The 13,364-nt window shown below is 46.7% G+C and overlaps 7 protein-coding genes across 7 annotated transcripts; 2 read left to right on the top strand and 5 right to left on the bottom strand. All coding sequences in view use genetic code 12, as the record gives it.

Annotated features, from left to right (window-relative positions):
- Positions 1 to 247: 247 nt before the first annotated feature.
- Positions 248 to 949, bottom strand: IST1 (Ist1p; the record flags this gene model as incomplete). Its single annotated transcript, XM_029035870.1, has 1 exon — positions 248 to 949. The coding sequence occupies one exon, from the start codon at positions 947 to 949 to the stop codon at positions 248 to 250; it is 702 nt and encodes a 233-aa protein (XP_028891112.1).
- Positions 950 to 1,141: 192 nt separating this feature from the next.
- Positions 1,142 to 3,154, bottom strand: HRK1 (putative serine/threonine protein kinase; the record flags this gene model as incomplete). Its single annotated transcript, XM_029035869.1, has 1 exon — positions 1,142 to 3,154. One exon carries the CDS (start codon positions 3,152 to 3,154, stop codon positions 1,142 to 1,144), a length of 2,013 nt encoding a protein of 670 aa, XP_028891111.1.
- Positions 3,155 to 4,269: 1,115 nt separating this feature from the next.
- Positions 4,270 to 5,652, bottom strand: SOF1 (rRNA-processing protein SOF1; the record flags this gene model as incomplete). Its single annotated transcript, XM_029035868.1, has 1 exon — positions 4,270 to 5,652. One exon carries the CDS (start codon positions 5,650 to 5,652, stop codon positions 4,270 to 4,272), a length of 1,383 nt encoding a protein of 460 aa, XP_028891110.1.
- Positions 5,653 to 6,030: 378 nt separating this feature from the next.
- Positions 6,031 to 7,119, bottom strand: CJI96_0002351 (phosphatase; the record flags this gene model as incomplete). The annotated part of the gene is made up of 1 exon (XM_029035867.1): positions 6,031 to 7,119. One exon carries the CDS (start codon positions 7,117 to 7,119, stop codon positions 6,031 to 6,033), a length of 1,089 nt encoding a protein of 362 aa, XP_028891109.1.
- A 1,145-nt stretch (positions 7,120 to 8,264) lies between these two features.
- Positions 8,265 to 9,725, bottom strand: GLR1 (glutathione-disulfide reductase GLR1; the record flags this gene model as incomplete). The annotated part of the gene is made up of 1 exon (XM_029035866.1): positions 8,265 to 9,725. One exon carries the CDS (start codon positions 9,723 to 9,725, stop codon positions 8,265 to 8,267), a length of 1,461 nt encoding a protein of 486 aa, XP_028891108.1.
- A 1,229-nt stretch (positions 9,726 to 10,954) lies between these two features.
- SOL1 (Sol1p) lies at positions 10,955 to 11,788 on the top strand (the record flags this gene model as incomplete). Its single annotated transcript, XM_029035865.2, has 1 exon — positions 10,955 to 11,788. The coding sequence occupies one exon, from the start codon at positions 10,955 to 10,957 to the stop codon at positions 11,786 to 11,788; it is 834 nt and encodes a 277-aa protein (XP_028891107.2).
- Positions 11,789 to 11,889: 101 nt separating this feature from the next.
- CJI96_0002348 (cleavage polyadenylation factor subunit CLP1) lies at positions 11,890 to 13,362 on the top strand (the record flags this gene model as incomplete). Its single annotated transcript, XM_029035864.2, has 1 exon — positions 11,890 to 13,362. The coding sequence occupies one exon, from the start codon at positions 11,890 to 11,892 to the stop codon at positions 13,360 to 13,362; it is 1,473 nt and encodes a 490-aa protein (XP_028891106.1).
- Between the last annotated feature and the right edge of the window lie 2 nt (positions 13,363 to 13,364).

Raw genomic sequence — 13,364 nt, 5'->3', positions numbered from 1 at the left:
TCACAAGGCGATATGGATCAAATCACAAGAAAAAAGCTTGAAAGTGAAGGTCAAAGCTTCTCATTCGGACTCGTTCTTTATTGAATGCGTAACGTGTAAGACCGTGTCGAACTTGAGCAGACTGACGTAAGGATGACATTGAAAGCTGTGCATTCCCAAGTTAATACTCCATCTTGAATCAATTTTTCTTTGCCTTTTCCTCCATTCATCTTCTTTTACTGATACCTCAGCAACTCCCCTGGCTTCACTACTTCTTTAAGGCTGCGAATCTCGCTTTCAACGCATCAAAGTCCAGCTCGTCCTTCTTCGGAGCAACCTGACTGGCTACACTTGGTCGCTGCTCAAAATCTGCCGCGATGGGCTCCTCCGTAAGCCCACCTCCGCTCCCAGAATCTGACCCCGAGTCTTTATCATCATCTTTTGGATCCGAGAGAGGAGGCGGCATCTCCTCCTTGAGACCCAGGTAGGGAACACCGTACGTTTTCGCAATCTCGCTTAAATACAAGTCCACAAGGACCTCTGAAGGCGGGTCAATGGCGCACCGTTTTGTAATTTTGCTAGGGACATACTCTCCGTTGGAGTTGGTGTGCACGGCTGCAGAAAACTCGGGGCCATACCTGTGTTTGAGCAAATCTCCCAATGCAATTAATTCCTTCACTTCCGTGTGATGACAGGCGTAGATGACCAGCAGCACTGCTTCTTTTAAATTTGGATCGACTTCATGCTTCAGCGTGTCTAATACTATGGATAGTCTGGCGAGTAAAAGCTCGCAGTAGAGCTCGAGATACTCTAGAAGCTCAATGTAGATATCGTCTCTGATAATATTTTCGACTCTAATCTTTGCGCTGGACTCCTTGCCAGTTCCAAGTAGATCCGCTAGCTGTCTTCGTTGTTGCTTGGTGAGTGCAGTTTTCTTCTCTTGAAGAAACTTGAGTTTTGAAATCGCCATTTTGAGGCTGGTTTTATATTTAACAGAATTCAATGCAAGCGGAGGCATTGTCAACTATATTTTTCTGATAATATCGCCTTATCTGGTTTATCTCACTACCTTCATCATTTCTCTACTACCCAACTGTGCAGGAGTAACCCTCTAGGCTACGTCTGTTTCGTCATTAACACCATTGAATTAGTCATCTATGAATTATGCTGTCTCCTCTTTACCTTCATCCATGACAACTGTATGCTCGTGTGAAGGTTTTCCTGGAACAAAAACCATATCTTCATCATCATCTCCATTGGCTCCTTCCACCTCCTTCAATGTACAGCACTCAATGCTCTTGATCCATTCGTCCAGAAGAATTTCTTCGATTGTGGCTCTCTTGGAGGGATCAATCTGCAACATCTTGTGGATAATCGGCCGAGACGCATGAGGTAGCAACCTCATCAATCTGTATGGACCATGAATCAGCTTGTGGGACTTGGAACGCTTGTCGTCTGATCTCGGCGAATTGCTCAGTATCGCTGTGTCTTCTGTCGAGTTTGTTGTGGCACTTGAGATGCCACGCTGTTTCTGGAACTGCGCCCGCTTTTCATCCTTGATCTTTTCGAATTCTTCGACTTTGGCGTCAATCACCTTCAATTCGTCCACGATTGACTGCATCTCATCGTCTTCAAGGACCCTAACAGGCAGGAGAGATCGAAGTTTTTCTTCTACAGCCTCCACTGTCTCTTCATCATCGTCTTCGTGAACTTCGCCCACCTCTTGCTCCCTCTGTCTCTGAATAAGTTTTTTCTTCTTGTTCAGCTTGATGATCTGATTCTTGAGTTGTCTCTGCTTCAACAAAAGTTTATGGCATTCGTTTGACAAGTAGTAGTCGTGCCAGTTGTCATCCTCCATAGCGTAGAGTTTGAACGAATTATCCTTTTCTGGATGGGGTATTTTCCAAGGGAATCTTTTGAGTGTCATGCAACAGTAGATGATCGCGATAGACCACAAATCCACTGGCTGTGGGTTGTATGAATTCAGGCTCGTTAATACTTCTGGTGCAAGATATGGATCTGAGCCAACAACACCGTGACAATAGTGGATGGGGTCAGCGTTGCTAGAGCCGTGCTGGTCGTATGGGTATTTGAAAATCACAGCAGACCCAAAGTCAATAATCTTAAGAATACCTTCTTTGGTCAAAACACAGTTATCGAGCTTCAAGTCACGATGCGCAAGACCCAACGAATGCAAGTAAGACACGCCCTCTAAAATCTGTTTCAAACAACAGTTTATCTCTTGTCTCGACATTTCGCCACTCATCACTACGGCAAAGAAATCGATCGGGGCATATTCCATCACCTCATAGTACCTGTTGTTCTCATGGATGATGTCAATGGTTTTGATGATGTTCGGATGCTTCAATGTGGAGCCAATGCAATACTCAGCTGTACACTTACGGGTATAATCCTTGAAAGACTCCGTATTTCTCCGTGGTCGAAACTCTTTCACGGCAAAAGTTTTGTGATCCAGCGGCCTCATGATTAAGCGCACGGAACCGCCCGCGCCTGAGCCGAGTTCTTTCTCTACTTTACCGTACTTTTTGACCATTGGAGAGCCGTCTTGAGTAAATGGCTCATGCACGGGCCCCTCCTGCCGCTTGGTGGCCTGGGAGGAGCTCAAAAGCTGCGATGATGTCTGGTTGATAAGCGCAGCCAACGACGTCAGCAGTGGAGCACGACTATGTTGGCCCAGCAGCGCACCACCAACTGGTGGAGGACTCAAGGTGCCAGAATCAACGTGTCCGTTATGACCAGGGCCAGGGCTGTGACCGTGACCGTGACCGTGACCTTGCCCTGGAGCGGCGCCGTTGCTCGGGCTTTGGATGCTTTTCTTATTTTTGAACAAACGTTTCAAGTCCACCATGCTGTGTCCCTTTGGCGACTGCGAGTCTTCCATGCTCCTGTTTCTTGCAGCAGCGTTTGGGTTCTGGGAGGCGTTCTTCACCACGATCGACGGCGTTTTTGACGGAGGTTGCTGGTGGTCGGAGGAGTTTGTCACTGTTGGGGAAGCTAGCGAATCCTGTGAGTCGTGCTTGCCAACGGAAAAGCCTAGGAACTTTCGAGATGAAGAATTTGAATTCTGTTTGTTAAGGGAAGATTCTTCCTGAGGCAGTGAAGGCAGCTGATGCTTGAAGTGGGAAAAAAGCTTTAGTCTGTGTCTGTCAGGCATGATGTGAATGATGAAAGGCGTCAAAAAAGAATCCTGAAGAAGCCAAGGACGAAAAACAAAAGAAAAATAAAATAATAAAATGCTAGAAAAAAGCCAATCAGGAAGTTGTCAATTGGTATGTTCTTGCCCTTTATAAAATGAGGCTCCTGAAATGCTTGCGACCAGGGTTTCACGGTTGATCCCGGTAAGTGGGAATAAGAAGGGAAATCAAAGTTTCCTGAAAGCGGGGTAGCTCGCCAGCAGGTGAGACGAAAACAGACTATATATGGCTTCTTTGGAAAAGATAATGGGTTTTAGCTCCTTTCGCTGATCAGGTGAAGATGGGCAGGTTCAGTGGGAAGGAGATCTGCTAGGTTCGTGATTTGTCGCGGTGCACGGGTGTTTTGCTCTATCTTGAGAGGGAGAGGTGACGAAGTGAAGAAGTGAGTTCATGGAAGAAAAGTGGATGATACAAGTTTCGTTAAGATCTGTGAGCTGAGCACAGACAATATTGCTATTGCGGTGGGAATCTGCTCTTGGCCCATTCACCTCATTGGACAAGAACGGAGCCAATTGTACCACTAGCGACGGACAGCTTTCCGTATTCGGATGAGATTTTTTTTTTTTTCCATTTGCAAAAACGGAATCACTTACAATAGCGGAAATGGCAGCGGGTCATCGCATTTCTACTCAGCCACTTCAAATGATCTCAGCAAAGTGGATTGATGAGTGTATGCTTTTGCAACCACGGCGTCAGTCCAAAGTGCGGCTTCGGTCGCGAGACCCATAGTACGAGCAAACTGTAGTTCAATCACTTAAAGAGCCTTATGCAGGTTGCAACCATCGCCAGGTGCTACCAAAGAAGAATCCTCAAGTCAAACCAGATGAGCAAAGAGACTATCGAGCTTCCATAGGTGCATTTTCTTTTATGGTGTTCCTTTGCTTGGATTTTGTGCTTTGCGCGTGCGCTCCACGATGCATGCTGTCAAATTGGCTGCGAAACAGCCAAAGGGCGTACCTCAAGAGACCACATTGTCAACATATCCAAAGACGGGAATTCAAAATGCAAAAAAAAACAAAAGCATATTCCTACAACAATTTAATTTTGATGTAGCAAGCCCATGAGATTCGCAAATTTACTCCTTGATGGCAGTGCCTCTGATATGTTTTCTTCTCTCTGCCACACGGGGCTTCGAGCCCTCCTTCGAGTGGCGGCGGTCATTCTCCTCTCTTCTCTTTAATGACTCAATCTCAATACGCTTGATCTCCTGCGCCTTCTTCACCACCTTTGGCAAGTGACGGTGGCGAGCAATCCGGCGCACCTCAGGCATGTACTTGTAACGTTCCTTCAACTTCTCGTCGTAGTTGAGCTTCGATCTCTCTCTTGAGGACTTGACGCCAGCACGCTCCAGCGCGTTGGCTCTCCACAATCTGATGTTTGTATCATCGGAACCACTCAAGATGTACCGCAGGTCCGTGGTGAAACAAACGCTGAACACACGCTGCATACGTTTAGTATGGTAAATTTCTCTAGAGTGACCGTCTCTAGCTCTGTAAATACGAAGTGTCTTGTCGTACGACCCCGTAACAAGCTCCTGTCCAGTAGGGGAGAAGTCAAGGTCCATCACGGCACTCACGTGGTCTTTGTAAATGTTGAGAGACGAGTCCATACGCCTCATGTCCCAGAGGTAACAATTGTGGTCGTCGTGGGCCGATGCAAAATGGAACGCCTCCATTGGGTTCCACGAGAGGGCGTTAGCTCTCATATCTGTGACAACTTTCTGCACTGCGGTATTGGTACGAATGTCGTAGAGCACAATCGAGTTGTCTGACCCTGCAGAGGCCAACACGCTTGTTTCTGTACGGTTAAATTTGACACTGTTGACATTGTCAGCGCCCCACGTGAGGTTCAGTGTATAGTTGTTTCTATTGATGTCCCAAAGGTTGATGTTGGCACCTCCAGTGACAAACATGTCTTCTGAGGCATGATGGTCCAAGCCCTTGAACGCATGTTCACCGTTAAAAGTCTTGAGCAAAGCGTTGTCGCCTTTGCTGCCTTTGAAGACGTCCAAGTCGTCTGTTTCCTCAGGGAAGTCACTGCTCTCAAGGGACCATAATTTGATGAACTTATCGTCACCACACGAAAGTAACCCTCTCCTAGGTGTTACGCTCAACCCCGTGACCATTCCGTAGTGCGCTCTGAAACTTACGGCTTCTTGTCTCAGTGTCATGTTCCAATACTTCACCACACCGTCGCCAGAGCCACTGGCAACTTGGTTCGTTGTTTTGTAGTTTCTTGCAAGGCAGTACACTCCGTCTCTGTGGCCGTCACCTAGCTGGCCCACAAATGGCTGTGCAAACATTCTCTCGAGCTTTGTAGCAGTAACAGCTCTAGTGTATTCTCTAGCCCTTTCAAACGGATGAAGGGCTGGGTTCAAGTTTCTGGGCATGGCCAGCTCTTGGGTGTTTCTTGCAGGTACATAGGCATCCGACAGCCTGCTGAGCGTTTTGACTTTCATGCTGTTTCTCTATGGTATTCTAAAATTTTGAAAGTTATCTGGAAGATGATTGCAACTGATGAGATGAGCCTGCGCGCTATCTACACTATGTACTACTACTACCACTAGTACCAATACTATAGTGTGCAACACCTACCACGTAGAATTAAATATGTATTTGGACTTTAAAACCGAAATAAAATAAAAAAAAAAAATAAGTAAGGAGGATTGAGCAGGATTCTATTAAGCCGTTTAGTTATACATGGGTCGCAGCGGGCGGACGGGAGGAATATAATGGGGTGTTCCATGGCTGCGAAAAGCTCCCGCTAATGAGCGTGGCGTCTGACACGGTAAGTCCTGCTTACCAAACTAAGCAACGGGTACTTTTTCTTTGTTTCTTCACAACCCAATGTCGAGCACCTTGCTCACGTCGTCCACGTTGGGCTTGGAGATGTCCTCCAAAAATGGAAGCAAATCCAACAACTCGTTGTCGTGGGTGTCACTGAACCAACTGGATATTGGTATCGAGTGCTCTGGATGGAAAATATACGATGCCGGGGAGTTGTCTATGATGATACACTCGCTGAGAGGACGTCCGATCTGAGACAAGTTCTTGATGAAGTTTCCTTGGTAGTTGTAGCATGAGTCTCGAAACAACCTGTGGTGCACTGAGCGGTGGATATCTAACTTGTTGAGCAAAGGATCACCATACTTCGAAACAGAAGCTGTGAATACGACCACTTCAAACCACTTGCCCACTTTCTCCAAGAACTCGTCCACTCCAGGTCTTTTGATGACATACACGTGGTGGACCTGGTTGTCAATTTCAACGGGGATGACAAAATCAGCCGTTCTCAAATACTTGAATGAAGAATGCACCAATGTTTCGTCCAAATCCAAAATGAGACATTTTTTGTTGCCGAACTTTTTAGTGTTTTTGCGGCCCAAAAGAAACCCTGTTTCTGGGTTGAAAGCCTGGCCCTCTTGCAATTTGGTCAAATCGAACTCCGACTCCGGGTCACTCGAATTGCTGAGCTGCTCCTGGACATCTGCGGCAATCTGTGCCTCCATCTGAGCCTGTTGTGCTTCGTCCTCAGGACGGATATTCAGAATCGGGTTCTCCCCCATTGGCGGCAGCTGGGTGTTCGTATTTAGCGTTGGGGTTGGATTCAGCTCCTCGTTGGTGTTTGTGATGGTATCCGTCTCGTTAACGGAATTTTCGTCGTCTAGCAAGTCCTTCTTGCCGTTTTTGTTATTTTGTTCGGCGGCTGCTTCCTTCAGCGGCACCGCTTTATCCTTTGGCTTTGAGTTTTCCGCAGGCAGCTCGGGCCGGCTCGACGAGGCGGCAGGCTTGTTGGACGACTTGGATGCGGGTGATTTGGGGCTGGCAGGCGAGTTGGCGCCCCTGGAACTGCTTTTGTGGTCCTTGTCTTCGGAGTCGTCTTTGGCGTCCAAAGTGCAGCAGAGCAACGATGTGAACAGGCCCATTCTCGTCTAGAGCGAGGGGGAGTTATATGTGACAATGACTGGGTGATATGGGTAGAGTCTGGTAGATGTTATGACTCAGTCTATAAGTGTTGAGAACTCGTTCAAGGCTCTCAGAACATACAAGGTCAAAATGACGTGAAATTGGACAAACGAAAAATGGAAAACAGAATAAATTAATAATTAGGGGTGACAACGGGGAAATAAAAAAATAAAAAAAAAAATAAAAGAACCTCAAATGATATGGACCCTCTGCTTCTGTGAAATTAAGGGAAAAAAAGCCGAGGTGGTACGGTGGGTGCAATCCGTGGGAGGAAAAACGAAGTCAGTGGGTGTTGCGGGATATGTTAACTGGTGAGCAATGGATGGACCCCAGATGGGACGATGGAAAGAAGATTGTGAAAATTGGAGTGGAAAAGTAAATGGTACGTATAAGTTGAAGTTGAGATTTCTGTGAGAAAGAAGAAGAAAAAAAAAAAATCAGTGTATGTCAGAATGCAAACAATCTGAGTCTGGCGAGTCTGGCAGAGAGAAAACAATTTTCCCTCACAAAAATGCCCACCGCCCTGGAACAGGTATTTGCCAGGGCTTGCGCGGAACCAAAGGCAGCTATAGGCGCCTTCCAGCAAACGAGCAAATTGAGCACGAAGTGGAAGAAGATGAACGAAACGACGACTAGCTGAGAGAAGAAACGAAAAGATTAACAAGAATAGGCAAAGAAAGAAAAAAATAAATAAATAGAAAAAGAGTAAATCGTCTCCCATTACCTTGCTATGAATTGTCCACTACTCTGATCATTTATTCATGTGGTTTCTTCCTTTCTCTTTTTTGGTGGCCCTGGCTGCAACTCGCGCTCACTCGTATAGGCGCTGTCAGGATCGATAGGCTGACAATAGAACACAAAGATTTCGCTGTACATGTCCGTGAATATGTTCATTTGTGAAATATTTGGAATTTTAAAAATCCATTTGAAAATGCCAGGATAAGTGCTCCTAAACACGTGAAGGAGCAGAAATGAAGAGAACTAACATGAGATAAATGGCAGTTTGCAGCCAAAAGTAGTCGCATACCTTTTATTTTTCATAAGTTGATTCTCTACTACAGACTCTATAATATATGACCCAACATGGCTCCCTCAAGCTTCTAGTCTAACGCATCGTCACCAACTCCTCGGCAGATGTAGGATGAATCGCCACACAGTTGTCAAAGTCTGCCTTGGTGGCACCCATCTTGATGGCAACACCGAATCCCTGCAACATTTCCGCTGACGAGTCGCCTACAATGTGCAACCCGACGACCTTCTCCTCTGGGCCAGCACACACAATTCTGTATACGCATGGCACTTTCTCCTCGTCGTGGTCCATCATGGCGTAAGACATAGGGTTGAACTTGGAGTTGTACGTCTTGATATTTTCCTCGCCGTATTTCTCGATTGCCTGCTTAGTGCTCAATCCAATGGACCCAGCCTCTGGGTGGGCAAAGATCACAGACGGAATGTTCGTATAGTCCAACTTGTCCTTGGCAAACTTTTCATCGCCAGAGAACAATCTGTTGGACAACTTTCTGCCGGCAGCGATGGCCACTGGGGTCAATTCAACACCACCAATAACGTCACCTAGAGAGAAGATGTTAGGGTTGCTCGATTGCTGATATTCGTCCACGGCTATTTGGCCACGCTCGTTCGTCTTGACATTGACGTGCTCCAAACCTAAGTTGGACAACGACTTTCTGCCCACGGTCCAAATGAGCTCATCGACCTCAAGGACCTCGCCGTTACCCAAGTACACTCTTTTCTTGTCTCCATTCCTCTCAACTTTGGTAACACTACCAGACTGCTTGATCACGTTAACCCCCAATCTTTCCGAGTAGTGATTGGTGATGGCATTTTGTATCACCTCATCAAAGCTTCTCAAAACGGTGTCACCACGAATGACCAAGTTGGTCTGGGTTCCCAACGCCTGGAACACACCAGCGAACTCCACACCAATGTAGCCAGCGCCAACGACAGCCACAGACTTTGGCTGTTGCTCCAACTCAAAGAAGCCGTCAGAGTTGATTCCGTGCTCTGCCCCTTCCACGTTAGGGATAATTGGCTGCCCTCCAGTTGCCACAAGGATCTTGTCTGCGGAAAAAAGCAACTTCTCGTGCTTCTTGAACAGCTTCGACAAGAAAGGCACCTCCTGGTCCTCAGACAAAGTTACCTCGACGTTGCCCTTTTCGTTGACAAACTGGGCGTACCCGTAGACGTACTCCACATTCTCTCTTTCCAAGTTCTTCTCGTAGATGCCGTTTAATCTCTTCACATAGGCGTCTCTCTTGGTCTTGATCATGGGCCAGTTGAAGTCTCCATATTTCACCTTCTGGTCCAGCGTCGCCAACCCGTACGCCTGCAACTGTTCTCTCTTGTGGGCCATGTCGGCAGCATACCACATAACCTTCTTTGGGACACATCCCACATTGACACAAGTCCCTCCCAACTTCTTATAGTTGGCCTCAACAAGCAACACTTTGGCTCCATATGAAGCAGCACGACGAGCAGAGGCTACGCCACCGGAGCCGCCGCCAATGACGAGGTAGTCGTAATGTTTAGCAATTGAAGTGGGTGCCATTGAGAGATGTCTGTTCACTGAGAGAAGGCGAGTTAGGGAAGTTGATGAGTTCCTTGCCTGAGCAATCATTAGTAGCTTTGTAAGCAGAAGTGCACAGGGTGAAAAAGTAGGTGCTGCGCGAACCGGTCTGCCGGTGGGCTGGTCCCAGTTTTATGAGTTTCAACGATTAGTAATAGATAAGAGGATTTGTAGATACAAATTGTGGAGATTTGGATCAAAGCTCGAGCTCATTGACGGTTTTGGTTGGTGGTGTAGAAGTGTTGCACCTGATGCGGGACATGTGCCTCGCCTAATTCGGGAGTCTCGTTTTGCAACCATTCAGTTATATGGATGGTGAGATGAAGCGAGTCTAGAAATGCTTGGATCTGAGAAGCAAAAGTTGATAATTTATGTGTTTGAGCAACCCAGCTTTCTAACTCTGTGTTGATTGGAACTATTTGAGTAGCTCCTCCGTACAGCTGAGGAGAACTTTGGTTACTACAACTTCTGTGGCATCAGAGGGTACGATAAGGTTCAAAGAACATATGAGAATTGATGTCGATGTCGACAGGGTCAACAACTAGAATCTGCTTACTTGTATCCTCGTACAATAGGTCATCTGAGAAATTTGTCATATCTATGATGTGATAGCGAACATATGGGACAGTACAAATGAAGTTGCAGCGCCAGTATACTACATCGTTGTGTGATGACATGAGTCTCGTCCAAATCCATAGAAAAGCAGATGATACTCAGCTCAAGCGAGGAAGAAAAAAAAATAAAATTAAAAATAGAAAAGAACCCGGTAGCTGTAGCCTGGAAATCATGATCCGTCCTGGATCAATCTTCATGAGGCGGCACTTTTGCAACCGTTACTGTACACTCCCCAGCCAGCAGCCCAATGTCCAAGAACCAGCAAAACAATACAACATCACAAAAGGATCCTTAAATGTTCACCAGATTCTTCGAATTTCACTCGAAATCATTCTTCACCTACAATTCATCAAAAGTACTTTCTATCGACCTGCCTCATAATTTTGCTTCTACTAGCACTTTTTGCACCCAAGGCGTGAACTGAACGCGACCAGAAATCCTACACTCAAATTTAACGCTGGCTGGCTTGCGCGTTTCCACCCAGCCAGCCAGCTGAGACCCTTTTCTACTGACCAAAACTCTCCATTTGTGTTTTCAACCAGATCACTCTAGATCGCCAAATCAAAACCGTGCCGTTTTTGATCATGTCGTTTGCAATGCCCTCGACGCCGCCCAGGTCAGCGAAAAGAAAAGCTCCTCAGCTCTCCATCACCGAAACTACTCCTACCACCCCAGCCAAGGGGAAGGGACCGCAAAAGTATGGCGGCGCATTGGAAACTCCAAGAAAGACCCCCCATAAATCAAAGTCACCCCTGAAACAGAAACTAGCAAAAACTCCGAAAGACACTTTGGCTCCACCGTCGCTGCTGGGTCTTCTTCCTACACCGGGATTCACTCCACACAAGTCTCCTCGCCACAGGAGAAAGAGGCCCATGATGGACGACTTGGTGCAGCTGCTGGAACTGCTTGGGATGCTTCTTCCCAACCACCTGGTTGCTGGCAGCGGGAGGAAATCCGTGCTGCCGCAGAAATTGCATGCTCCCATCAGTCTTGACTTGAGGGAGCTTTCAAAAATCAATAAGAATTTGGCGTTTGAGGAAGATGAAGAGGATGAGGAGGAGGTTGCTGCTCCCGAAAGCCCTACGCGTAGGACTTCAAGGCGGAAACAGCAAAAGACTACGGTATCTACGCCGGGGAAGCAGCTCATCAGTGAGGAAATGGTGGAGCAATGGCATGGGAAGCTGTTCAACAACCAGTTTTCTTCGGATGATGAAGAAAGTGAGCAAAGACTGGAACCATTGACCAATCCGTTTGTCGATTCTGAGGCGTCCCCGGTGGTTGCAAAACCAAAGACCCTTGCATCTTCAGGCGTCAATTATTCCACACACAACGAGTACATCAACACGAGAACAGGTGAGCGCAAAGTCGTGGAGCTCACGGACGCTCAGAAAAAATTTAAGCCCAAAAAATTGAACTTCTCCGGTTTATAGGCTGGCCCCATGAATCGCTTATATAGATTAAAGTACTGCATAGCTCCCTCAGGTACATCTCTCTCTTCACCTCTACTACTTCCATCAAGTCCTCCACACCAATGTCAATTCCAGGTTTTGCTGGGTCTATTGACCCTTCTCAGCCAGGATCAGAGCTTCAGACTGTGGAAATTAAAATCCCCAGCCTTTCTGAGTGGCGCTTCGAGGTCCCTTTCAAAACTATCATGATGCTCAAGGTGACTGAGGGAATAGCAGAGATCTTTGGCACAGAGCTCCCTTCGGGTGTCGAAGTTCGACTTACAGGAGTCAAGTATTCTGTGTATGCTCCCACACAAGGTTGCACGATTCAGTACTCGTTGGCCCCCAATAAGGAAAACATCAACATCTCCAATGAAGAGTTCACCATAAGCGAGTACTTGTCAGAAGAACTGGCCACGCCTCACTACCAGAATCTCCATTTTGCCCTTGAGCTTTTGAGGCAAGAGGCTGCTGCCGATCAGACTAAGAAGGGACCGAAGGTGCTAATCTTGGGTAATAAACAAAGTGGAAAGACTGCATTGGTGAAGACCTTAGTATCGTATGCTGTGAAGATGGACAGGATGCCGCTCTTAGTGAATTTGAACCCTCAGGATGGAGTATTTTCGGTCCCGGGATCTTTAACAGCGACGCCGATATCCGATAATTTGGACTTGGAATGCGTAGGAGGATGGGGTGGATCGACCACGCTGGGAGCGACATTCCACAATCCAAAGCAGCCGCTTGTAAAGAATTACGGGCACGATTCGATAGAAGAGAACTTAGAGCTCTTCAAGTACCAGGTATCACAACTTGGGGTGGCTGCTCTTTCGAGATTGCATGAGGACCCTATTGTCAGAACTAGCGGTATCGTGATTGATACGCCAGCTTTGAACATTAAAGATGTCACTGTGATTGAAAACATCATTTCCGACTTTGAGGTTGATATCATCGTTGTGGTTGGAAACGAGAGGCTTACAGTTGACTTGAGAAGGAAGTTTCACCATAGGATCGAGAAGAACACACTCAACGTCATAAAAATCCCACCGTCAAGTGGAGTTGCTGAGGTTAATGACGAATTTATAAGGAAAGTTCAGGAAGATACTATCAAGGAATACTTCCATGGGAATTATAAGTCAAGACTCTCCCCATACAAGACCGATGTCGATCTCAAAATCTTCCAGGTCTACAAGTCTGTTAAATTGTCCGATTTCAATTCTCAAATGGCTTTTCTTCCTTCAGGGGATGACTACGATCCAGAAGTGTCCGCTCCAGGCGATGTGAAGAAGGAAGAGAGTTCCTTAGATAAATACTACACGAAGCTTGAAGAACCACTGAGTTCCAATTTGGAGAATTCGATTGTTGCCATTACAAATGTGCCTATCCCACCAACGACGGGTAAGCTCTCTCCTCGAGACTTGCTTAACACCACAATTTTAGGCTACGCACATGTGTCAAGGGTCGATGACACTAAACAACGTATGACGCTTTTATTGCCGTTCCCCGGCCAGATCCCACGGAACATAATCATTGCAACTGGAATCGGATACACTGAGTAATC

Source organism: Candidozyma auris, chromosome 2 (assembly GCF_003013715.1).
Source record: "Candidozyma auris chromosome 2, complete sequence".
In the NCBI taxonomy this organism is placed as follows: Eukaryota; Fungi; Ascomycota; class Pichiomycetes; order Serinales; family Metschnikowiaceae; genus Candidozyma; species Candidozyma auris.
The sequence above is the reverse complement of the archived record's forward strand: the minus strand, read 5'-3'. Positions and strand labels throughout refer to the sequence as shown.